At 37.7% G+C, this 27,046-nt stretch overlaps 1 protein-coding gene across 14 annotated transcripts in view; it reads right to left on the bottom strand.

Annotated features, from left to right (window-relative positions):
- UBE3A (ubiquitin protein ligase E3A) overlaps nt 1–27,046 on the bottom strand; it is a 54,925-nt gene that overhangs the window by 13,837 nt on the left and 14,042 nt on the right. For 5 of the 14 annotated variants that reach the window (XM_075093427.1, XM_075093422.1, XM_075093394.1 and 2 more), the window contains 5 exons: nt 25,664–25,810; nt 24,933–25,051; nt 21,454–21,498; nt 10,729–11,039; nt 5,544–6,799 (listed from right to left, as the gene is read on the bottom strand). In XM_075093427.1, the coding sequence (XP_074949528.1) occupies nt 5,544–6,799; nt 10,729–11,039; nt 21,454–21,498; nt 24,933–24,952 (1,632 nt within the window). In that variant the 5' untranslated portion in view covers nt 24,953–25,051; nt 25,664–25,810. Of the gene's footprint in view, nt 1–5,543; nt 6,800–10,728; nt 11,040–21,453; nt 21,499–24,246; nt 24,328–24,932; nt 25,052–25,663; nt 25,811–27,046 lie in introns of all 14 variants that reach the window. The other 9 variants (XM_075093470.1, XM_075093462.1, XM_075093435.1 and 6 more) reach the window with 3 other exon arrangements.

Genomic DNA, 27,046 nt, shown 5'->3' on the forward strand with positions numbered 1-27,046 from the left:
AGGACAATGTTGTTAAGCTGCTCAACTGAAGGTTGAGAATTTACCTGCTCCTTTGAACATTCATGTCTCAACACTGATACTTCACAAGAAAGCAAAGTGGAAAACACAGTCATGATAGTAGACAGGCACTGAATTTTAACAGAACTGCAGCAGTATTCCTATAGCAATGAAGTATGAACTTCAGTTTAAATTTGTTTGTTTGAGGTTGGGATTTTTTTTTTTTAAATAATCAGAGTTACCCCAACTGTGTCACAGATGGTGCTAGATAAACCCAAACTATGTGTGTGAATTCCCAAAGTTTTAGAAGCTAATATGTTTTCTGTCATGATGGTTTGACTGGCCAAGCGGATGAAGTCGTCATCACATTTTTCCAGGGACTTCCCAGAAAGCTGTGTGTAACATGTCTGAAGCAGGAGCATCAAAAATTCAGTATCTATGACTGAAAAGCTGAAAGCTGAGGCATGACGTTATAAAGACTATCTGCATTTTGTTGGCTGAAACATGATATTGTGCCACAGCGTAAGAGATCGTATGATTTGCTTTGCAAACAGAACAGCACTGTGGTTTCCTGTGGAGGAAACTGAGGATTCCTCAGATCCTGAGGAATTTTCTAGTGGATGACAGAAATGTGAGAACATTTACAAGCTTAACACAACACCAGAGTTTGGTTACCTTCTTAAAATTGATACTCATTGAAATAATCTCTATTCAGTTAAAAATTATCAAAAACCCCTCAAGTTCTAGCAATGTAAAAAAGTTCTCTTTAAAGCAGTGGCAGGAATACTTTCCATGCTAGAAGGCAAAAGTGACAAACATAACTAATTTAAGTTTGAAAGTACCAGAGACACATCATGGCATAAGCTGGCCACTACACTTTTCGCAAAACTGCATGTGAAGTAATACTTAAGTGACTAAGAAGTATCCTCTCAAGCTGTACTTTGTTTCATACATACATAAATCACCAGTCAGACATAGAATATGCGCAAGGCACATTTGAACTGAGATTTTCAACTGAACACATATTAACTTAGTCTAAGAGAAGCTCAAAGCTCCTGGAGTGCTTTGTCACTAATATACTATGAAAGAATCTTCCTACTGGCTTCAGTTGTCACATGAGAGATTTTGCTCATCAATATACTTAGCAGAGTCATTTACAAGCAGGAAAGGCTTGCTGCCTGGCAGCCATCTACATTCAATGTGAAATTTGTCAAAGTACCAGCCAGACTCTGCTGAAGGAATCCACCACATCTTCCCTTGCAGAACTCATGTGTCATAACTCACACCCTTTAAATTCCTGAGAATAAATCCACATATGATCTGTGCAAAAAACCCCAGTAAACTCAGAGGAAGGGGATGAAAGAAACTGCTGTTGGGGAATGAAAAGGCAGAAGAGGGGATTTAAGGATAAACTTCCTTTCACTGCTACCACATTCAGGTAACCTGACTTAGCAGGAGCACAGTTAACATCTCAAAAGAAACCTGTTACGACAAAAAAGCATGTTAAGTGCTCTCAAAAACTGCAAACTCAGCTACCAACTCCCAAACGTAAGGGTTCCTTAATATAAGTGGGGACTACCACTTGACTACAACCCCACTCTCCCAGTGACTTTTCAGACTAACATGTATACAAATAAAGTATATAATACAAAGAAAGCAAGTTTATTAAGCCCATTTCAATAAAAAAAGAAAAAAGTTTCTGATGCAAGCTTCATACATGCAAAGAAATTGAGTAATGAATGTGTAATTAAAATTTTTGCTTAGATATATTTATTCCATGGTAAACTACCAGTCTCAATAAATAGCTTCTAAGGTATTCAAAAGGTATTGCTTCAAATTCTTAGTAAAAGAAAAAACCCTACGGTAATTAAAAAAATAAACAACTTACCAGTGCTCATATTGGTTTTAATGAAGTCCAAAAACTGAGAAGATGTACATAATGAATTCTAAAAGTTTAAATATTAAATATTGGTAAGAGAAAACCAGTTTGGGGATAACAATTATCTCGACTAATCAGCAGAGAAACACCTGTACTTAGTCCATTTTCAAAAAGAAATTATGAAGGCTGATCAATATATTTGCCTGAGAAATATCTAGCATAAGGAAAATATTAATATGACCATCTCCACCTAATTTTACTCAATATTTCTGAAAATGCTTTTATCATGAATCAGAGTTAGTCTGCATAGAGTCAAAAAAGTCTGCGGTGGTTGTTCTGTAAAGACACAAGTCTAGTAACATGACTATGTAATTACTTATAATTCAAACAAGTCTATAAGTATTCAAACCCCAGAAGTAGAAAGTGCAATGCAAGGGTAAAGATATTGGAAGTCATAATTACTTACCTGTAATTTAAGCATGTTTGGAAACATTTTGTCACTGAACAGATCTAAGAATACACTTTTACTATTGAAGACTATTATCTTGGCAAGATCTTTCTGATAGTTTTCAGCGAGACCCTTCCAAGGTTCAATACTGCACCCAAAACTGCAACCATCATTGAAGCGAACTCATACAACGCAGCTTTCACTTAGGTTTGATGCTGTCACTGCTACTACAGAAGCACATGGTAACCATCTTTGACATGCAGTTCCAGCTTCGACTACAATCAGAGATAGAGCAAGTCACTTTAAGGATCAGGACATAAGACTGAAGATCTTCATCCAGACCAATTACAGGCCAATTAGGAAGTGGAAACAAATTATGACATTTACTAAGGGGGAGAAAAAAAATCACATCTCAACCTGTTACGGGAAGTACCTGTGTAACAACAGCATGCAATCCTTTTAACAGATCAGGCACCCACTGAAGAAAGCGCAGGATGACAGTCTGGAACACTATTTTCCCTCCAATACTTTTCCAGCTACCAGTAGACTTGCAGCTTAGAGACTTCCTGAGGTTTGTGTGTGGGTCACATCAAAATGCCTGTTATGCCCATTAGCTTTGAATGGCTCTCTCTTACATGAAGAGCTACAAGTTCTGGGCAATGACATCTACAATTTTAAGGTACACTGTGTGGAAAAAATATGTCCTTAAGCTTGCTTCCTGGGAATATGACTGGGTGCTACCAGTTGAGGAAACTGGTATTTCCCATTCAACTTCACCATGCCGTCTTTTATGTTCTCTCAGTCATCTTTTTTAACCATTAAGAGGACTTTACAATCTCTCTGAAGAGACTCTGAACTCTCCAAATATATTACTATTGTATCCTTTTTGATATTAAAATTAGAAGAAACAAATGAAAAAAGAGACATAGGCACACCACTGTAAACAGACATTGTTTCACTCACTCCTTTAACTTCTAACACTTCCTCAGGAATATTTAATCTCTTCCTTGAACACTGATACTTCACATTATCAGTTAAAACATATCAATAATTAGGTGGTGTCTTCTGTACCCACTATTTATGAACACCATTTTCTCCAAGTCCACATCATCTCCCAACAGCTACTTTGTCGCACCTGTTTGAAATGGCACATACAGCTCCCTTCCTCCAGCTAGGATGGTTAGTCTTCATTTTATCTCCATTTTACCAAATATAATCTATTTTCCACTTTTGAGAAGTGCCTGGGCTGCACTTGCTCTCATTGACTAATGCTACAGTTCAACTCAGACTGCTTGAATTTAGAACAATGTTATCTTTTTCCTTTATTTTCTGTCCCAGAATAAACAGTTTAAAATTCTTGCTCTCCTTGGGGCTTTGACAGAGTCAGATCACCATAATTTAGCACGTTCTGACAGCTTAAATTAACAGCCCTAAGAGGATCCATGGCAACTGCCCAGGCATGTACTTTAGACTGCTAGGCTCTGCAAAAGCTGCTGCAAGTGCATCACAATTTAAATTAGCATGTTGGAGCTTAATCTGATTTAAACTACCTAAATTTCCAACAGACAAGAGCATGCACAGCGATGACTGCCGTGGCCCCATTGTGATACTGTAGCTGCACCAACTTGATGTTGCCCATGAGCTTTCTAAGCAACACTAAAGATATTTTTTGCCCTCAAAGATTTCAACTTCCTTCCACAAGCAACATGTGGAAGAATGCCTTTTTTGTAGTTAGAGGTTCTCATCATTACGCAGAAGGTCTGCTTCCTCTCTGCTGGAACTGACATTAAAATGAACATCTCCCTAAAACTAGCTCTTATCCTCTTTTAGCCCATCCTCTCTAGCTAAGGAGATAGTACTGTTCCTCCCTTTTTTCCCAGCATTTACGTATCCCAAAGCTGAATAGAGCTTCAGAAATGGAAATAAAATCTATTACAATAACATGACAAAATATAACTGGATAGAACTCTAAGTCTGATTGGCAGTGAAATTACAAAAAGCATTCTTAAATTAGCAAACTGGTACACAGCAGGGTTTAATCTTAGAACAGTGTATTTCTCATCTGCCTAATGATAATAATTGGGTTTGTAGCCAGAAGCCATTTCTGCATTGCAATTTTATTTTTCCTATTGGTACCAGAGACAAAGGCTTTCCCTGATAAGTCATAATATCAGCAATTCCCATGAAATAGCTAACTCATCTGGAAATTCAGAGGTATACATAAAAATCAAGGTGGGAGCTCATTTAGGGCTTTCACAATTGACCTTCAGTAGCAGTTAAAGTCATCAAATTTAACTAGAAGTAACAGCTGGGTTGAGAGGCAAAGAGAGGTACTTTCCCCAGACCCTCTCCAAACACCTGTCTGGCTCTTCAGCAACAAGCTTTAAAGCCATGGTTAAATTTAAAATTTTGCAAGCATTATTGTGTTTTAGTAACAGAACACAGCAAAATGAGCTTCTGAAAAATAAGTTTTAAGCACAAAATAAAGGGAGGAAGGGTCCTAAAATTAAAGGACATATTTATGAAAAAAGTTTACTGTGACATATTCTTTATAGTTTGTATCCTGTATAATTCCCTTCTTCCAAAAATGTGTGAACAAATGGCTTTAAGTTTTACTTTAAGAAGCAAGCACATTCAGGAACAGGATGCTCTCAGTTCTTAGGTACTAACAGGTGTTTCTCCTCCTTTCTCAGTCATATCAGTATTTACACCGAATTGCAACAACACTTAGAGAAGGAAGACGTTCCGCTTATCATGCGGTCACTCCACACACTTTATATCTAGAAGTTCAGAAGTCCACAAGAAGGGTACACAACTGAAAGGCTTTAATTCCAACTTCCATTTGAAAAACCCTACTATCAGAATATGATCCAAGACAGTCCAGAGGACAAAGAAGTACCGAAACAGAAGTTTGTCACACTCACCATTAAGAGCTGTAACAGCACAGAATCTGTTAATAGGGAATAAGAACTATTTGACACTAAAACATTTAAGTCTGCAACCACTCTGAGTAGAATTGGTTCTGATGAGCATACAGATCTCTAGCAGCACACTTATAATTCAAACTTAATATGGTAAAGCTATTTGAGTTTCTTCTAGAGGAAATCTAGCACATAAACCACCGCACTCGCACGTCGTCCTTTTCAGTTAGTCAAAGCCCACATAGTTTGTACCAGTCAGAACCAACAAACCTAAGTTACATATTGCTGCATGACTTACCCGGACGAGTGCATCATCTATGATGTGATCACGTCTCACTTTGAGTCGCAAATATGGGTTGAGCTGCTGTCCTTGAACTAAGCTGTAGAGCACAGTTATGCGTCTTTCACTGTACATCCGGATTCTATTGTCATAATACAAACCCAGGTTCTTGGTAACAGCATTCAATATGAAGGGACAGGTCATAAAAGAGAATTTATTTTCTGTTTCTACTTTGAAGAAAGTGTAGTCTTTGTCCATTTCTAGAACATCATTCAGTGGTTCATTAATAAATTCTTCAAAAGGGATAAGTGGTTTTCTGCAATCTATAGTTTTAACACCGAGTTCAGTTTCCAGTGGGTCCACTCGAGGACCTTTTTTATTTCTTCTTTCCTCACCCAATAGCTCTTGAAGAGTTAGTTCACTTGATTCTGGGATGGGTTCTTCATCTTCCTCTTCATTATGATCTGTATCCACATCCCCTCCTACTACATTTGCATAGTAAACCATTTTCAAGCACTTTGAAGCAGCAACAACAGCATCATCATCATTCACCAGGTTACGACTATTGAACTCATTGCTTATGACTTTGTAAGTAATAAGCTGCTGAAATGTTTCCATCATTCTCCGGATTTGGTCTGCTCTGTACTTAGACCACAATCTGACCAGTTTTGCTTGAGCTGCAAGGGGTAGTTTGCTCATTGCTTTGCAAAACAATGGTAGAGCCATTTCCAGATATTCTGGGCTATGAAGATTGCCATTCTCCATAACAATAATAAACAAATTCAGATAGTTAGGATCCCGAGAGTACACATTATGGTAAGTCAAGTCACATTCCACATTAGGTGACAAGTACACAAGTGCATTTAAAAAGGCAGTTTCTATTTTTTCATTGGAAAGTAACCTATCATAGACCCGTCTGACTGCTTCAATATCTACAGACACTTCATCTGGGCCTAGTTTTTGGAGGTTATTATCTCCCTGTGTGTTATCACCTATTCTTGATGATGAAGATGATGATGCGCCTGAATCTTCTTCCATAGCAGCAGCCGAACAGGCAGCTTTTTCCTTTTCATCTTCATCTTTGTCTTCATCCTTTCCTTGAAGAGACTTGAGCTCCTCCTTGGTGTGCTGCTTGGCTTTTCGGAAACTCTGTACCAATGCTTCAGCACTAGAAAACACTCTCCCAATCACCCGGATTAAAGGAGAATAATCCTCTTTCTCTCGACATAGTTCAAGGATTTCATATATCTTGTCTTCTGTTAGAAAAGTCACATCTATAAAAAGATAAAATATTAATTTTAAGATAAAAATTGCCAAGGTAAAATACGCCTGATTTACTTCACTGAAGAAATCTGTATATCATATCATTAACACTGGGGAAAAAAAACCAGTGTCAGTGATGGATAAATTCAAAACAGGTACTGTATAATTTTTTTAGCATGACGAAACAGGATTTCATTCACTATGATTTTGTAAGATATTTTTTCATGGATCTTGATTGGAAAACATGCTCAATGATAAAACTGTTTTGCAACCAATTAACTACATTTGGTAGTTAACAGTATTGTATCGTCTGAACAAGAGCAACTAAATCAATCCGTAAGATGTTCAAACTTTAAAAAAAGTAATAAGTCTGTGTGACATTACTGTCTTCAGGTAAATCTGCACAGTTAATGCATAAGTCATTAAACTATAGACAAACTCAACTGTATCAACCTCTTTTTTCAAACATAGCACATGCAAGTAGACTTCACACACTTTCTCCCTTAAAAACAGATCTTGAAGAAAAGATCCAATAATTTGTTTTGTTGTATATTCATAGGAAGATAAGATTTCTTATTTCTATTTTTAATGCTTTCTGCAACTGTTTTTATACTAAACCGATGCCTAAAAATCATCCCAAAACTCACAATACATGCTCAGAAATTTATACTACCTTCTGAATGACACAACTGGGCACATAGGTTATTTCTTTGTACATTAGGCCTCACTGAGATAAACAACTTGGGTATACTCATCAACATGCTATTCAGATTAACAAGCCGGGAGCCCATGCCAATGATGTATGTAAACCAATACCTGCCTGTTTCCACCACCACCACCACCACCCCCCCTGCCAAATCCCTGATATGAAAGAATTCATTTGGTGGTCCATTTGCTATTTGAAATCTTCCTTTTTCTTTGGAAAAGAGAAGGAGAAAACATTATTTATAGCTTTCTATGCTACTTCTCAAACAGAACCCACTAGTGCTTTCACATCAGGTGGTGATTTAGAGTAGGATTACCACATGACCAGACCCTGAAAAAATGTTCTAGTTTAAGCAGATTTTTCTAAACTGACACATAATTTAGAACTAAAACTGAATCTGTTTAATAGCATCTCTAGATATCTAAAAAATCCACACATCACCACCTGTATTCACCAACCACACCAGAACTACCACCTTTGTAAAAAGAAGGAAGCATATAATTTTAATAAAGAGAAATATATTTTGAAATATATTTGAAATTTGAAAGTATTTTGAAATGTGATTGCCTACACTAACATTCATTTCAAGCAGTCATTAAATTAAAAATACAACAATGCAAAGACAGACAACCTATTGATTTTCAGAACCCCAAGCCATTCTTAGAGCACATATACCACAGGAAAAATTAAGCTTATATCATGCTACCGAGACTGACTTCTAACCATTTTGAAGACAGTGAAAAGCTTCAAAACTACAATATCCTGTTAAAAAAAATAGCACTGGAAATATTATTAAAGTATTCAAGCTTCATACATCATCTTTTTTATCTGTTGCAGTGCATGCTCAAGAAGCAAACTTGCCTAAAAAAAAATTTAACTGCTGATAAAGATGCTGTTCCATGCTGCAGCTCCTCAAAATGAAGACCACAGCCTCAAGTTCACTGATTCTGGATTGCAGAGGTTATTCATAGCATAAAAATTACAAGCAAAGTTGACAGTTTAACAACAGAACACATTTCAGATTGATACTTACAACAGGAATTCCCCAGTTATTCTTTTACATGTTTTAGCATTTAAGGAACAAACCATATGCTACTTCCAGTTAAAATATTTAGCATTACCATCAGCAGTTTCATAACAGGTTTAAGTCATATCCTGTGACCATCCTCTAACTGAGTTGCCATAAGGGTCTGCCTCATTTTTACTTTACAGCAGTGAGAACAGCTGGAGAAAAAACAAACATAAGTGAAGCTTTCTTCTAACTCAAGTCGATTTTAGCTGACTTGTGAGTCTGAGTACATGAGCTTTTACACGCCCTCTCCTCTCACCCTTTCTATTGCAACTAAGTGATCCAGTATCTCCTCTCAGACCTTGTTCTCAGCAATACTCAGCAATACTCCCTGACAAATCTGTACAGGAAGACAAGCTTTAAGTGGTGAACAGTGACTGAAAGAGACTGCACGTGATCTATACATTGCCAACAACACACTCCCTAATTAGCAAATTTATTATTTATCTTTTCATTATCTCTTATGGAAACTTTGTTACTATTTTGTGTTCACTGCCTGTCCATGACCTTCTCTGTTCCCAGTTTAATGTTTTGGTGATCAAAGTTGAAGATCGCTTACCAGGTAATTATAACACTGATTTTGAAGTGTCTCTCTCTGTATATATTTGTAACCCATGTGTTTTATGTATTTGCAATTTCTGTTTCCTTCCTCTTTTTGGACTGCCATCTAAGACGCTACTGAGATGCTGACAATGGTCTCTAGACACATTTTTCCCCAAAGGTAACAGTCTTAGGGCTTAGCACTACAGAAATGTAATTTAAATAATTCTTTCTGAAAGACACTTCTTCCAATTTTTTTTAGAACTTTCAATCCTATGTCAAGCATAAAAGCAAGGTGCACTTCCTTTTCTCTGGCTTTCTTAAACTTAACTGCAGCTTTCCCAGTAATTGTTGCTGCAAATGGACCTTAAAAAAAAAAACCTCAGAGAGCTAAGACTCCTTAGACATCATCCAATTCCAAAGGTCTCAGATAGGCTTTAAGAATGCATTAACGGTCTCCGTCCATACAGCTACAAACATAAGTCAATACTTGTGATGCTGCAACAGATGAAGTCAGAAGACAGACGAGTCATTGCTTTAGACAACAGACTGTCTCTGGAGATAGAAGGCTCTTAGATATCTATGTTTGGGAGAGAGGATGGTAGGGTTGGGGAGAAGAAGGAAAATCCTGTATGTGCACACCTCCATTAAAAATACACAAAACAGACAAATCACAAAAACAGACCTAATGTGTTTCTTGCCTAACACTACACTGGGTCCTCTCTCCTCCTCCTCCTGTTTGCCTCTTTGCTTACTCAGATAATAAATAATTTGGGGACAAATTTGTCCTTGCATCAGATGCCAGTATTGACTGGAGCACCTTAGGTCCTTTATAACACAGTGCTATGCTTTATTGCTGATTCTGTAGGCCTTTTTAATTCTTTGCTGTGCGCAGTTTCATGTTTTTTAGCTAATATGAATGAATCTGAACTTCTGTGTTTATGCCACTTAACTGCAATGATACTTACAAGGTCTGCTCTAAGGTTAATGGCTTTAATTTCATTTAGCTTGTGATTTGCACCACAAGTTTTGACAACAACTAAAATTATTCTTCTAGTATGTATTTACTACTTAGAGAGTTTGAAAAGCTAAATAGGCGCCAGAACAGAAAAGACAGAGAAGAATTTTATTTTCATACACTGTCTTAGAAATCACTTTGCTTAAAACTTTTATAGCTTGGTAGATATATTGCCCATCATCCATAGTATCATTTTTTGTTCATCTCAAGTTTCTTAACACAGAATCTGGAATTAGATTAAGTATAACTTTTATAACTAATTAACTACAGAAGAGTTATGGAACTAGTGAAACTAAAACAGTCACACAACAGCACTTAAAAAACCCCTCTCCATATTTGCAAAACCAGTAATCTCAGAAAGCAAGAAATGCATATGGATTTTAAGAGATGAGGTAAACATCCAGATTTGGAATCAGTGCTCAGCATTAATCCAGCCATTTATCAGAATCCACAGTAAAATATTTCATTGCCAAATATTGTATTTTACTTAAGAAGTCAGCAGAACACCACCACAGTCAGCAGAATACCACCACAGTGAATTCTGTAGGGTTACATTCATGCATATTGAATGTGTTTTATTTAGGAAAATTCTAAAATAACATCTTACCTTTAAAGTCATCTCTTGGGCCTTGCATTTCCTTCTTGTTCATTTTTCTGTCAGTGCAGGAATTGTTATGGGCACCTTTGGAATTGTTTTCTAGGTAAGCTGAGCTCGTTCCTTTCTTGGAGGGATGAGGATCACAGAGTTTTGCATTAATCTTATAAAGCTCGAGGGCCTTAATGGCTGCTGCATTGTTATCCATACGGAGAAAAGTTGGACAGGAAGCACAAAATTCATTCGTGCAGGCTTCATTTCCACAGCCCTCAGTTAACTGGTGGTAGTAGCGCTCTATTAGATGCTTTGCAGCTGCTCGCTTCCTGTAGCAAACATTCAAACAGTAAGTACAAGGATTAGTAGAGCTTTCACATACAAAGCTCATTCAAAAGCATCAGCAAGGCAGAGATTAGTCAGGCACTGAAACACAAGATTTCTGTATCAGAGAGGACACATCAGGAGATTTTTTAAAATATGCAGGATTCTCAACTTGACAAATGCAAATATATTTAACACAATTTAATTTGTGGGTCCTATGTAAGTGAAAGGTAAATCCTGTTTATGCACAGTTTTCAGCTTTACATTCTAGTGTTACAGTGGATGCAATCTTGTTCAGTTCTGAATAATCTCAATTGTTGCTGCAAAAGAGCAATTTAGATGCAAAGCAAGGCTGGAAGTGAAATGGAACTGGATCTCATACAGGTGATTTAGCCTGATGTATAGTACTGAGGTATGGTTGCCACTGACAGAGGGAAAAGGCATGAAATACAAATGATCTAGGCATTTATTTAGTATTGCTATGAATACTACACCAATAGGATATAAACCCTTTAAAAATGTAAACCAGTTTTTAAACAAGATTCCAGGTAAGTTATCTGATATTTAGTCTATTTAAATACATAGGAAAAAATATTCCTTGGTTAATTAAACTGATGACAAAACCATGATTAAAAGATGAGCTCAAGGCTGAATATACCTCTCCTCAGCTTAATAAGGCATATGGTTCTCTAAAAAAAACTATTTGCCAAACCCTCCCTTTTCTCCTGCAATCGTACATGGCAAGTATGTATTTTGAAGAATTACGACTGTATTGTTATAGAAGTCAACGCGCTCAGTACTATATATACACACAAAAGAAAATTTAACTGGCCAATTAATAAGGCTATGGACTTTTACAGAAACGTGCAAATAGTAAAGAAATCGCTCAAAAACTGCAGGTAATTGGGACAGAAGACACTACATGAAGCACCAAGAGCACCATATTTCATCACATTTTGGAAATAAACCACCAAACCCTCACTTCATTTAAGAAAATGAGTTATTAATGAAAAATATCAACTATGAAACATTTCAAACATTTTGATTACGTGAAACATGCAGGCTTTTTACCTAAATCTAGTGATAACAGAAATTGTGATACTAACTTAAAAGTTGCTTTTTCCAATGTTGATGCATGCACAGATACTGCACAGAACAAGTACTTGAGAACTGAAGTGCTAGACCCACTGGTACTACTCAGCATTTGCTGCACCTAGCTGTTAATATTGGCTGGTTAAGTATCAGAGTTTGAATGCAGCTGCTTCAGAATGGAAAACATCGTCAAGTTCTGAAAGTAACTACTGAGGTGTATATTATTCAGCAATAACAACACCTTTGCTCCTTCCCTTCCACTCTTTGGCGTCTCATGATCCTAGAGAAGAAAATGTTTCTAACAAAGAAAACCACTACCTCAATGTCTACCTGACCTTCCAAACACCCCAGTGAGCTCCAAGGCAAAAAAAATTGAAGAGAAAGGTTTCCCTGGTACCTTGAGATGGAAGTGGACCATTAAAAAAAAAAATAAAGCAGCACTGGCAATACTATCAAACCCACTACTGTAAAAACAGGGAGTAGCTGTATTCTGGTCCAGGGAAAAAGTTCTAGCCTCTCCGGTTTTTATATATGTGGACTTAGGAAAACCCTGCCCCTCTCCACGTATGTGTAAAATTGTAAGATTTTTTTTTTTATGTCGTCTTTCATACTTCAGCTTGCTGTATAGGGACTTCAAAAAAAACCCCCAAGTTTTTAATACAGCTTAGACCAGTACATGACTACTTGGCATTCAGAAACAGATGTCTGTGATTTCATACTTTGACCATTCTTGACTTCAATCATTCCAGACCTTCAGATTTAGAGTGTGAAATATTGCCATTTCTAAACAGATAAATATATCATAGGAAAGCCCTTCTTTGTTAATACTGAATTCTTACACCTGAGCTATGGCCACCTGTCTCACCAACATGCTCTTTATTTAACTCCCTTGCATTCTCTTTTATTCTCCTATGCATTACCTTGGTGTCTTCATGAAAGCTCTTTCCCACTCAAGCTGAAACTTACTGTTCCTTTAATTTTCCTCCCTCTCTCACTGACCATGTTTTCCACAGTGCATACAAAGTGGCAGTTATTTCATATACACATTATAATTTTAACTTTACCTTTCCTCATCCCATTTTCCTTCCATCCTATTTCTGCATTGCAGTCTACATGGTGATTACATGTTTTTTGGCATATTTTAGGTGTTTTCTGACCAATGTAATACACCTACAAATGTGATATGGATTATTTCTCACAGCTGTTTTAAGTATGTATATATATTACAGGGTTTGTGTGTGTTTATTTACCTGAAACAGCTGGAGATGTTATTCAGATTAAATATATTGTGAAAAGCTGATACTGTGGAGAGCTGACCAGTTCCCTAAGAGGGGGCTTACATTTTCAAACTGGAGAAGTTGTTAGTCTTAAAGAGACATGCACACCTTTCTAGCTTATGTAACACCTAGGTTGAATAAAGTTATTTCAGTGTATAAACACTGATATACTAGCAACACATTTTATCATACTAAACACTCCACTTTAATCACGTCATATCTGAGGTGCCAGGAGACAAAGCTAAGCTTAGACTTGGCTCTAACAGTTAACTTCTGAGGGACTCAAGTCCTGCTTCCAATTTTTAACTACCAATTACTTCAAACTGTGCCATGCCTACAATAATGCTGTTTGTAAAAACACTTTAATTTTGACTCACAGCTGTAGACTCACTGACTCAAGTTCTGTGAAATTCTATCAGAGATGGAAGGTTTGACTGAAAGAATGTATTTTTTTTAAATTAACTACAGAAACAAACTACCCAACAGTACTAGAACGCAATGGTATTAGAACTTCGCCTCACTTCTCCCTGGCGGCTAACCCACAGACTTTTGACATGGCCTCAGATAAATATGTAAATTAATAAAAAAGGTGGAAACTTAAAGTGAGGATACAGACCTGAGAAGGTAGAACAGAATTTACCGAGACTTCCACAAGAGCTACCCTCTGAGGTCCATCCATGAAAGTGCTTACAGAGAATGCAGTTCCAAGTAAGCCAACATGTGATTCTGCAGAACAGTAAGATATTCCGTACCACATTCCCACTGAGGCACTTGAGGGATTCTTGTCACTGTCCAGTGCCAACTCCCCACGTTTCTAAACTATTCAGGAAAAAGTGTAGCATACCTTCTCCATTCTCCAGAGATGAAAACTTGATCTCTTTACATTCCCCTGCTCAATTTGTATGTAGAAAACTTAAGTTCTCAGCCTGAGGCATTAAAACTCATTCATCAAGCAAGGTACCCCCTCTCCATTCTTGGCTCACATATGCAGTGAAGACTGCAGCTCCCTTTAAGTTCCTGTACAGGGATCTAGTAGAGATTAACTGGTCCCCTATAAACTCAAGGACTAGTTTACTGTACCTGAGCAGACAGATACCTTCTAGCGTAGCCAAGGCTGCAGTGACTGACTTGCATATATGTCTGTAAAGACTCACACTGTTATTGCACATCTGAGTATGAAACTGCACTCGTGTGGCTGCAGTTGTAAACATCTCACAGGCATATCCTTAAGCCTTAAGGGTAACTTCCCACACTGTGGGCCTTGTATAATCTCCTCAAGCAAAACTCACTGCTTCAGTAAAGTGGAGAGGCACCTAAAATAGACATCATCTTCCTTCCCCAAAGTCCAACAATTTCACAAGCACATTCTTCTGTTTTGTGGGTTTTTTTTTTGTTTTTGTTTGTTTTTTTTAAGAGGATTCCCTGACTTACTTTTGTAGTACTTAAAGAAAAAAGAACACCTTCAGACTTTTAAATTGTTCTATAACTAACAAAAAGCCAGACAATAAGTACTTTGCATTTGTAATTGAAATGCTGCCAAAAGGGTGGTGGAGTATCACTAGAAATGTGCATCATTGAGCCTCTACCTTTCTAGATACTTAGGCAAAGATGCTCTGGGCTGCATTTTGGGTTCTAAAGTAACTTTTGAATGTTTAAACCACATACAAAACAAGGGATTAAATACACTGTTTCAAAATTTCCTACCTAAGAGCATCTAATTTGCATTTCCCAAATATCTTAAACTAAATATAGAGAAATGCTACATAAAGGAAACTTGTGAGAGAAAAATCAGATGTTGAAACATGTAAGAAATTTTAGGAAAAACTGAAGCATATAATTCTTCAGAGCAAAGAATTTTCATCCAATTTTCAAAACTTGCCTGAAGTTAACAATATCTGCGTAAATGCACATTTTTTGCTTTAAGTTTACCTAAACTTTAGATACATATGAAGGTTTCATACTTTGTCTGGAAATACCAGTATGAAATGACATATTTCTGAATGGTTTCTGCTTAGGACACCACAACTTTTTTATTATTTCTACACTGAAGTCTCACACTGCTCCAAGATGACCAATTTTAATAGGCGGAAATTTACAACAACCTGTTTTAACAAAACTATTGGGAATCCAGGAGTGCCAAAATGGTCATAGGCTGTTTTCTTTCTTAACACAAAAACACCAACAGAAGTATTACTGTGCATGGAAACTAGAGGAAAATTTATGTTTGTCTTTTGGATAGGAAAAAAAACCAGGGACTACTTTTTTTAGTACTTAGCAAAACAACCTCCAGTATATGCATTAACAGACAGGAGCATAAAGAGACTTATACACCTTCAAAAATTACACTACACTGTGGAAATAAGACGACCAGCAGACCAAAAATTATTTAAAAAAGGTGTGCCTTATGGACGTACACCTTTGTTAAGTTAAATACTGCTTCCTGAGAGTTTCAGTTTCAAACCTTGCATGCTGGTTTTCTGTTTAGTTACAGGAAGAGCAGCAGTGCTAGAGAATACAAGCTTCCAGTAAAAGCACTGCCCACACAGACCCTTTTCAAGTGGCTTGCACACCAAACTGCCAAATGCTCCACCCGGAGCTGGAGCTGAGCCCTCTGTTCCAGCAGTGTTGTAACACCTTTTGCCTGCCTTGGCCACTGGCACCACAGCGAATATTCATCTGCAAATGCACACGCATATGGAACTCGCATTTTCCAAACCTCGTTCTTTCCAGTGTGGTGGGCCCTGATAGCTGGAGTGCAGACTATGAACACTCTTGGACCATACCGGCTTCACCCAAGGGACCTCCCACCCCACCATGTATTCTGGATCCACTGTACCTCTGGGAACATCGTGCGCTGACAAAGCCAGGCACGGTACTTCCTCAGGAAGGGCGAACCTGAGAACAGAAGAGTTGTCCTGGCTTTATGGAGCAATGCAGAAAGACAGCTAGAGAGAGGGGGTCAAGAACACAGTCAGCACATATCTCTTGATCTTGTCTCACAGTCAAGTTACCTTGCTACAGTCCTATTAGAAAAGCACCCTTCTTACTGCCCTTTCCTCTTTGGGTTATTAGTTCCAGGAGTCTATGCAGACGTCGTCATTCCACAGACCAACTGGTTTCATACCCTGGTTCCTATCTGTCCTTCTTAAGGCATGCAGTGCCCTGTCACCTACGTGATCCCCTCCAACATTCAATCAGCCAAAAAACTCAGAGATGAATAATGCATCAAGTATACCCTGGCTTTTCAACCCAAGCAATTTCAGGATAAGGCCTCCATCCCCACCCCCAAACATTACAGGCCTGAAGCCACTAAATAACTGATTATGGGGAAACGATTATTAGGCAATTATTGTAGGCAATCAACATAAGTGGTAATGACTGTAGGCATACTTGACTGTTCTAAACACTACGCTCACGTTTACAGAATCAGTGCCTTTTGAAAAGGCAGGAGAAATACAGCCTTCATTAAAAAGCCCATACATTTATTTAACTACAAAGAAAAAGTAACTTGAATTACTGCTGGAATAAAGTTATTACTAAGTTCAGTACTGACTAGAAACATACAAAATCTTACTCTCTTTGAACAAATTTGTTATTCTTAGTATTTTAAAGAATATTACACAATTGTTATCAGCTGTTAAACTTCCAAAGAATGATCACGTCTAACCACACAAAACATTTCAAAGGTTCTCCAATTTTGTTTTCAATTATCAAGTAAGGAGCCCTACGCTCTAATACTCTGTACTGGCTATGAGGCCACAATCAGACCAACTTTGTCTTTATTGGAAAGAAGTTAAATGGCATTAACTTCACATTCTTGCAGGAATCCTTCAGTCTGTCTTTTATAGTCAGGACAAAACAAATAATGAATATTTTATCAAATATTAGGCAAAATACATATTCTGAGTACCTTTCGTGTTGTATTCCCTTGGTTAAAGTCCTGGCACTCAAGCAACTACAATTAAACTTGACATTGTACTCTACTGAACAAGCTTAGATTTGTCAAGTGTGGTATTTATACACTGTATTCTGACTAACAGCCCAACCAAAGAGAGGAGATGAATATTAGCACTGCAGTGAGATATCAAAAGGTACAGACAGTAACTTGGAGACACTGATTCCAGTTGTCTACTTCCAGACCACTGGAGTCTTTCAGCGGAAAGCATAATAAGAGAAACTATTTCAGACAAAAATACTGATATAAGAACAGGACTGACCATTGCAACATGTGAGACTGACCTGTGGAGCAGAAACCTAAATGCTGATTGGCCCTGTACTCTCCTTGTACAACTTGAAAAAAAGAGGCCAAGTACAGGAAAGAGACAATCACACAACTCTGTTTTCAAGTTATTAAAAACTTCAGAACACTAAGTTAGGTTTCCATAGTAGCATTCTTTTACTATGCGTTCATTCTGCATGACACTGTCCTAGAAGAATTACCATGATCACAGAGGAAACTAAGTGCAAATAACATGGATAATAAGACAAACACCTGAATTTCCAGTTTAAGAGCAGTCTATAGCATTTGTGGATTAAACAGACCCAGAGAGAAATATTGCCTCTCTAAGCTTTCATTTTAAAATTATTTTTAACAAATAAATTTACAGCATCCTCCAAACTCCATGGGAACCAAAGTCTAATACATTTGCTTCAGTTATATTTTCTAGTGCAAAATCTGGAATTCCTTTTCTTTCAAATCATTATAAAATTCAGTCAACTTATCTTATGGCACTTTTGCTCCTGGAAGCAAAGGTAAAACAGACACTTAATTTTAACTTAAGTAGTTGCCAAATTTAAGAAAGTAATAATCCTTGAGTGGAGTCAATGCAGTCTTATTAACTGATGAAGTTTCCTCAAGGGAATCACTGCCTGGCTAAACGATGCATTGCAATAGGCTCTGGGAAGAAATTTTTTAATTCATCCTAGACAGATCACAGTATAACAGAGTGTAAGCCTGCAGGTGTACATAAAGATACTCCTTACATCTTTTCCTTCAAGATTGGCAATAAAACAAGCAGCAAATGCTACAAAAATACCAATACGTGGCAAGGTTTGATATAGAGTTAATGATTGGCATGTCCCAGGGGTACGTTATGCAAACCCACCTGTGTTTCCAGCTATAAGGAAAGTAATTTAAGGCATTCTCTATCTAGAAAGCACTAGGATGGCATCTGAAAGTATGTATCATGAAACACTAAAACAATTACTGTAGATATTTGCAATGGTTGTAATTTGTTTTGCTGGCATATTTTGAGGCTGCTGCAGAATTTTTATTTTGCCATTCCTTCAAGGGAAACAAACGAGCTATCAAATCTACTCCAATGTGAGGTGAGTATACATCAGCTATAAATGTAAAACTAACCGAACACTGGAGGTGTTCAGTGACTAAAGAGAGAGGCAAGTTTCAAAATTGCAAAGCATCCCATCTTTAAAAGTAGAAAGGAAGGATGAATGCACAGAAAGCCATTGTATCAAAATACCCAAACCTCTGCCTTGGTATGTGACAACATATAATACAGAGTGAAAATACACAAACTGATAAGAAGTCAAAATAAACAATTATGTAATTTAGTGCTAAAGAGGTTCTAAGAAAGTTACACTAATTGAAGCTGAAAACTAATGCAGACCTGTGAAAGGAGCAGACAGGAGAAGATGCTGATCTTAAAAATTCAAGTACTTGAATGAATGCTAAGGAAGAGAGACTCCTAACTCTGAGCTAGTGCCAGTATGTTCATCACGTACAGAGCCAGAATTTGAAAAGCTTGGGATAAGCAACACTTATCCATGGACAAATTTGCTGCATAAAAGTCTGAAAGAGTCAGTAGATTTTTTTAAAAATTTAATTCACACACATGAAACACATGTGACTATGCTCTTGGTATAAAGCTTTGCAATGCAAGACAGAAATAAGGCAATTATATCAGCCAACCAGGGCAAAAACAACTTAACCATTCATTGTGCAAATAACAAAACACTCATTTAAGTCCTTACTAATGAATTACAGGCATGTAAATAACAGTTACTGTTTTAGCTCCACAGTAAGCTTGCAGGTCACGCTGTATTACCCAGCCTGCCATTCCACCTTATGTGGCAAGAGCAACTATGCAGCAGGATTGCAGAAGTTGTCTGTAATAGGTGATGTACACATCACATTGTGATGCAGTTTTTAAAAATTCAGTTTTGCAAGTATACCATGCATTAATACTGTATAACTACTACTCACACAAATCTGTGAAACCCTACAGCTTGACTGTCTTACATCTATTTTGGACAGATACCCAAAACCTACATAGTCAGGGCACCTCTGATCATCACTCTGCACCAAAAAAACCCGCCACAACAAACCAGCTTTCACACAGAAAAGCTTACTACTGTAGATTGTTTTTTCAGGTTCAGTTTTAAAGAACATAAAACACACACACAAATAACTATCAAACTGCTAGAAGGAAAAATAGCTGTACTGGTTTTTCCTTCTGATTTATCATAGGTCCTTATAGAGTCTTTCTTTCCCACCAGTCAAGATCCTTGTTTCTGACACATCTTTCCTTACAATGTGCAAAAAACAGTAGTCCAGCTGACAACATCCAAAGTGGATAACAGCCAGTCTACAGCCCAATTCCCCTGGTTTGGCTAGGCCAGGGAAACAAAAGAACACAACTCAACTTGCTGCAGGAACAATAAAACATAATGCAGCAGGGGCTGCTACTGGAGCAGAAGAGACTATCCCAGATTTTTGCCCTGCAACCTCTGTCTGTAACACATGTCCACACAGCAACAGCCGGTCATGTATTGGGTGTGGATCCCTGCAAGCTGTACTCCTAAGAAAGCAGCTAGACAGCACTCTGCAACAGATGGCATGAGAGGGAAAAGCAAATTTGTCATCCCAGGAGAAATGCTCCTCCTAGTGCAAGAAAGGACTTCACTGCAGTGAATTGCTGAAGACACATGGGAAAAGCATTCCTTGGTTCCTTCTCATCACTTTTAAGGATAGGTATACAGTCCAATGTGGAGGGGCTCACTACAGCTTTGCTCCTCCCACATTGGGCAGCTACAGCAGAGAAGTCCTGGAGCAATTCACACTACGTCCCTAGCCTGCAAAATATCCTGAAACTGGCATTCGGCCCACAGCGTGTGAAATGCTGGACCACTGGGGGGAGGATCAGACAAGTTGTTTATGGCAGAAGAGGATGAACCCAGATCTTCTGAAGCCTCAGACAGTACCCTAACAACTGGGCTATGCTCCCTCTATTATTTTGGAACTTGTGCTGTAAGCCAGCAAAGCAGAGCTTGTGGTCTCCTTATTTGAGCTTTATGACAGGGTGGTTTGAATAGCTAGAAAAGAATTTTTGTTTGCTAACTCACAGAAGAATAAAGTCTCAAATAACTTTTTTTTTTCCTCATTCCTGCAACCCTTTCAGATTTGAAATTGAAATGGACATTTCAGTCTATCACTATCTTGCTTCTAGTTAATCTTGGCTTCTAGGCTAATGGGGACAGACCAAGATAAGGTTCAGAACTGTGAGCAAGATGCTACATGAACACTGTTCAGTGAAAGACAGCTAGTTTTCTGTTTCTAGAAGTAACTAGTATATAAATTTGCCAAATTAAGTCAGACCTTTTTTTTTCCCTTCTTACTTCACCCATCCATCTGCCACCACAGATATTAGCAGGTATTGTGCCTTAGTACTAAAGTGCATTCAAACCCATGCAAGATGTTAGTGAATAGCAGGTAGAAATTACACCTCTACTGCAAAGTCTGAGTACAGGCCTGAAGATTTGATACTGTATTATGCTACCATCTACTGGTTCACATTAAATTAAACCTCTGAACTTTCCCTTCAACCCATTCACCCTCAAAAAAAAAAATCAGTTTCTACAGAAGCTTAAAGTTATTTTTCCATAGCAAAACACTAACTCAACATTTTCTAATGTAATTCTACAGTTCTGCTCAGCTTCTGTTTTTTTTTTAAGCAGGTGCAAGAGTAACTGTTACATATGTTCAAAACATTTTTAAACAAGATATACCAAACTCATCCACTCATTTACTTACATTCGGCTAGTTTCAATGTTTTCAGAGTGAGGTTCTCCTGGTGATCTGCAAATACAGATACAAACCTTAAGCATTGTTATTTTAAGTCATTACAACACGAAGAGTTAGGAAAAGTGGGAAGTGATGACAATGTATTATTGCCACTAAAAGCATCAGCTTTTATGTACTTGCACATTTCATTTGTTTGACCAAACTCTAGAACAGTTCATAACAGAAAACCTGACAATACAATTAAGCCAAATTTCTCTACGGAGGACAGCCCTTTCCCCCACAAATTAAGCAACAGCAGCCATTTGAGGAGAGTTCCGCTGGCAGCACTTCTGTAATCAGGTTGCATAGTGCACCAGTTCTTGGCTAATTCTTCATAACCACTTCTATAATCAAAAGGTATACTCAAAGTTTATCAGTGATCAACTGTTACAAACAGATTCTCCAAACAGGTGGAGTCAAAGGAGCAGGAGCTCAGAAGCAGGTCTCAACAGAATCTCAAAACAAATTTCATGTCTTCCTCTACTCGAATTTATGGACATGATCTCACAGGCAGCTTTCTGTTTCTTCCTTCCAACCAACAGGTCAGCCAGTAATATTCAGAATTGGGTGTTATTGCGTGGCATTTTTGAACACACAAGCAGCACCTGTGTTCAGCTTGCCAGCTCCCTTGACTAAATTTACAGAGTAATTTGAGTATAGTTTCATATTAACTTAAGTAGGCTAAATTATGGCTGTTTAGCTCCTCCTTATTCCCATCCTCTTCCTTATGCCAGCACTGATTCAAGAAGTTAACATTTAATGTTGTGTGTGTGGTTTTTTGTTGTTTTGTTTGGGTTTTTTTTGTTTGGTTGGTTGTTTTTTATAGACAGATTACTTTTTTCCTCCCTTTTGGACTTCCCCTTATCCAGTGAGTTTGTAGCCAGATGAGCCAGGAGACAAGGCAGTACAAATGCAGCAGTTTTGACTTCAATCACCTTAAGCTGTCTTGAAACCATATCCCAAAGCACTTTATCCAACCCTCTCTTGGGTATATATTTTGGTACAGTTGACCAGAACTGCCACGCTGGATATAATGTGTGAGGAGTGGAAATAGAGCACAGCCACTACAGTAAAACTCTGTAGCTTACATGAACAAAAATGTCTTTCATGACAGAGCTTTCTCAAAACAAGTGAGCTAAAAATCTGCAAATAGAACTCACTTTGTAGGTTTCAACAGTTTGCTAGAGGACTTCTATTAGCACAGCTAAGCATGCTTTGCCATAGCTTTACCAGGAAAATCTTTGTTTATAGGAATGGAATATCTGAATTTCTCTATTTACTACGTGACTACACTATTCTAAACAGTGTTGCAAATCTCCACCTGTAGCATGAAACATTTCCTTTTTTCCTGTGTTTCATTGTGCTACCTTACTGGATGGTCCCTTCTACTAAAAGACCAGACCGTTCTGAATTCTCTATTAAAGTCTTAGGTTCCTTTAACTGACATACCAGATCTTAGCAACTCTCTGGATTTTACCAAACTGTACTACATTAACAGACCCAGTGCCTAGAAAACATTTCTGGCAGACAACTTAAAATTCCTAGGCTAGCTGGATACTATGCAGTGACAGATGATGCAGAACACAGGAAGTTATTTGTTTATATTCCACTAAGCTATAAAATTCAACTGACACTAGGGTTGGAATTTACTATCCAACTAACTTTATACTCATGTTTAAAATGCAAATACCGTCTAACTGGAAAGTAACAAAAACTGGCCAATCTCAAAATTTTCTGTTTATTCCCTCCAAATGGTGTTTCTTTTACTCATTGAAGTTCAGGACTGATGAGAATTGCTGACAAAAATAACGCTCAACAGCAAAACAAATAAAAAATTCATTTCCCTTCAACTTCGGTGACCAAAACAGGTCACTACTTAGCAGAGAGAAGAGAACCTCAATTATTTGTTTTCTAATTATTCACCTAAGCATGTAAGTTCTAGAAGCCATACAACCTGAGGAACAGTGGAAAGACAGCAGTGGCTAGCTCCTCTATTCACATCCAGACCTTCAGAAACCAATACCAAAGAGCTTGGAAGTTTGAGGCTGTTGCTATCTTTGTTTCAGTCGTTGGAAATACAACACAATGAAGCTTTGGGTAAGAGCAGTGCTTTAGGTTGCTATGAAAATACAGCTGAACTAGTGGTGTCAAAACAAAACCATCAAGAGTATTAATCACTTTGAGCCTTTAAAATACATCGCAGTATGAAAAATTACAGAAAAAGAGCAGATCAGCATCTAAACTTAGCATGTAAAAAAGGTAGCCTGGTGATCTGCAGTCCAGACATGTAAACACAGCTATTAATTTATCCAAAATCTTTTCCTATCTTTATCATTTGTGTGAGTTTTATTTAGGCTTTGAACAGACAGTGCAGTTCAGTACATGCTATTCTGCAAAAAAGGTTCCTTCTGTAAGATGAACAATATAACAGAAGACAAAGTTTCAGGAAAGTTCAGAAAAAATAAAACATAGCTGAGTCAAAAAAGGTTTGGTCCTCTAAAGTAAGTGGTTCTACAGAAAACATCAAATTCCTTCAGTTTTTTGTCTTCTATAACATGAGCAGACCTACTGTAACTCTGATTTGCAGAATTAATGCACTAATTAACTGGATTTTAAAATGTTTCAAATTAAAATGTAAGCACCAAATAAAATGAGCTTTCAGTACTCATTAAAACAATGTAGAAGAACAGTCTAATCACAGGAATTGTAGTTCATTGAGAAGCCCTTTATTCTGCAATACCCAACTGTTTACAAACAAGATACCTTGTTATTCCTTTGAGCAGGCAACAGTACTGAAAAACAACTATATAGTATGGCAAGATGTCCTTTCATCATGCTTAAAATCTGAAACAAGAGTTCTGTTCAGTGAAAATCTCACAGCAAATGCTCTTATAAATTTCAGCTTTGAATTAGATTGTAGATACTGATCACAAGACACCAACTAATCTGAATACTGCAGTATGAGCTAGCAAATTCAAATGGTGGCTCGCTTCCAATAACACAGGGAGCAACTTCTCCATTGTGCAAGCTACTCTTTCTACCTTCACTGTACCTCCCTAGGAGAGAAAAAACTAAAAGGTATGCAAGCCTACAAATTTTAACGCAATCAAACCTCCCGGATAAATACTTTAAAAATTGAACAAATTGTTTAAATACGCTAAACAATGTATACAGAATTTCAGCATGACAGTAAAAACCACCAGAGACTTTTAAGCAATAGTATTGCTCTTACAGTGCTCATACTTTAAAAAGCAAGCAGGGACAAGCTAAGTGAGCTTTGAAATCACTCTAAGTAAGAGGGTAAGTCAGCTTCGCCAGACGACGTATCTTAAACAAACAATATACCTTAATACTATTCATAAAACTAATTTCAAGGCATACAAATGAAATACTTCTAACATTATACTAACAATGATCCTGAGAAACAACACAACACACTTTATGCTTACCTTTTACAAGCTGTGGCCATTCGGTGACATCAGGGTGATCACAATTTTGAGTCACTGATTAAAAACGAGTTGTCACACCAGTCCTGTATCACGCTGGACTAAGCGCAAGCTTAACAACTCTAAATAGGTAAAAATAATTTAGTTAAAAGTCCTTACAAATTCTTTTCAGCCAGTCCACTAAACAAAAACCATAAAACAAAAAATATTAATGTTAAGCATTGTTTTATCTGCGAGATTAAGACCTACTGCACAAAAATTAGTTCATTTTTGAATGGCATTCTAAGACTTCTACAGTAACTCACTACAGTACACTGAACTGGTTAACTTGAAAATTCATCAACTTATTTTTAGCCTCTGTTAAAAAAAAAAAGCCAAAACCAAAACCCATCTCTTGGACCAGTGGAAAGCACCCGATGTCAAGACAACAAGTTTTCAAAGGTTTGGAAATGTGGATAAATATGAACTCCGATTTCTAACTACAATAAAATTCTGTTAGTTGTTTCCCTGCTACAACTCAATACTGGTTCCTAATGAGGCTCTCTGTTCCCAGGCGAGCAACATGTAACTTGCACGTTGCTGTGTGCCTCTCCCCAAAATGAGGTAAGCTATAGCTGTGTAAAAGTTTCAGAGGAGCAGCCTTTGCTATCTGTGGCCAATCTTTTAGGTTCTTTACTCCATTTATGCCGCATGTACTCTCTCCTCTCCCTTAAATTTTCAAAAGCATATTTTACCTGTCAATTGTTTCCCGTGATCTGGCTCCACCGGTATAAACTGAAGGGTTGGTCCTTTACTTTGTCACGCAGGTGGCAGCCAATGATCACTCAGCAATACTCCTGCCCAGAGCGCCCTGGGACCACCCCAGCTGATTACTTCCATGGCTGAAAAGGAACCAGTTAGTCTCTTACCTACTGCTATTATCTACTCTAAGCTAAAGTTAACCAATAAAATATTTCCAAACATAACCCTCAACACTCAATTCACCCCACTCCCTCTCCCACCCAAGCACCTAGGTGCACTGGACAAAGACTGTAAAGACAAAAAGACCTCTGATGGAAAGTTAGATCACAAACAGCATTATTCACTTTCTGTTAATATAAAGTTTTGATTAAAATTGAAATGTTATTATGTATTTAGTAAACAAAAAGTTATCTCACTTTCTCTAAACAGCCAGTAGCTATGAAGACAGACCTCTGTACAGTATCCAAGTAGTTTATTCCTGTGGCTCTAACCCAGGTGAAACCCCACATTCATAGGTTGCCATGCAGCAGAAGCTTCATACAGAAGCAAGGTGCACAAAGGCTAGCAAGCTACTGAGGGCACACAGCAGCTCTCTGCAACACCTGCAGTCGTAACAATCTGGTGCAAACACTAAGAGCAGAGACAGCTTTAAATGTTTCAGTAAGGAAAGTGTCTGTGCTTCAGTCCAACCTATTACAACAGTCTTTCAGTAAGGCCTTAGGTTCGATGAGCAATCAAGCACTCTCAATGTTAATTTCTATCTGTTGACTTGTCATAGATAAGAAATCACTAATCAGTAAGCAAGGCTCATGACTTTCTAAAGTTTGTCAGAAAAGCTGTTGACTTTTGCCATTCAACTTGCCATTCTGCTACAAACTCTGCGAGGGAACAAAATTTGTATTAGTTTCAGAATGATGCTTATTAGTTTTGTTGGGCAGATTCACTGAGGTAGGAAAAGCGCCATTTAATTATTTTAACGTAAGTAATATTTGAGTGTTCTCATCTAAGCAAGAGTGCAGTTGACATGAGGAAAGTAAAAAAGTAGGCTGCTTTCTGAATGGATGTGAATGGCTCAGTAAAAATGCATTTAGAAATTATACTCCCTTCCAGCTCTTTGCCCAAGTTTTAGTATGCTGGTCAAAGAGGACATTGTTGTAATCTGTAATTCCTCATTGGTTGGGAAACCCATATTCTGTGTGCTGGAAGTACCAATCACATTCTGGAGTGCACCGAATTAATCACTCCCTACGTGGAATTGTGTCCTATATCACCCAGACCATGGGCAAAAGCTAATCACAGTAGGCTTCTGATCAAATGGAAACATGTTAGAACAACAGGCTGATAGCAGCCTTAGTAAAACAGGGTTTTCCTCAGGC

The sequence above is a fragment of the Phalacrocorax aristotelis genome, chromosome 1 (assembly GCF_949628215.1).
Source record: "Phalacrocorax aristotelis chromosome 1, bGulAri2.1, whole genome shotgun sequence".
Taxonomy (NCBI): domain Eukaryota; kingdom Metazoa; phylum Chordata; class Aves; order Suliformes; family Phalacrocoracidae; genus Phalacrocorax; species Phalacrocorax aristotelis.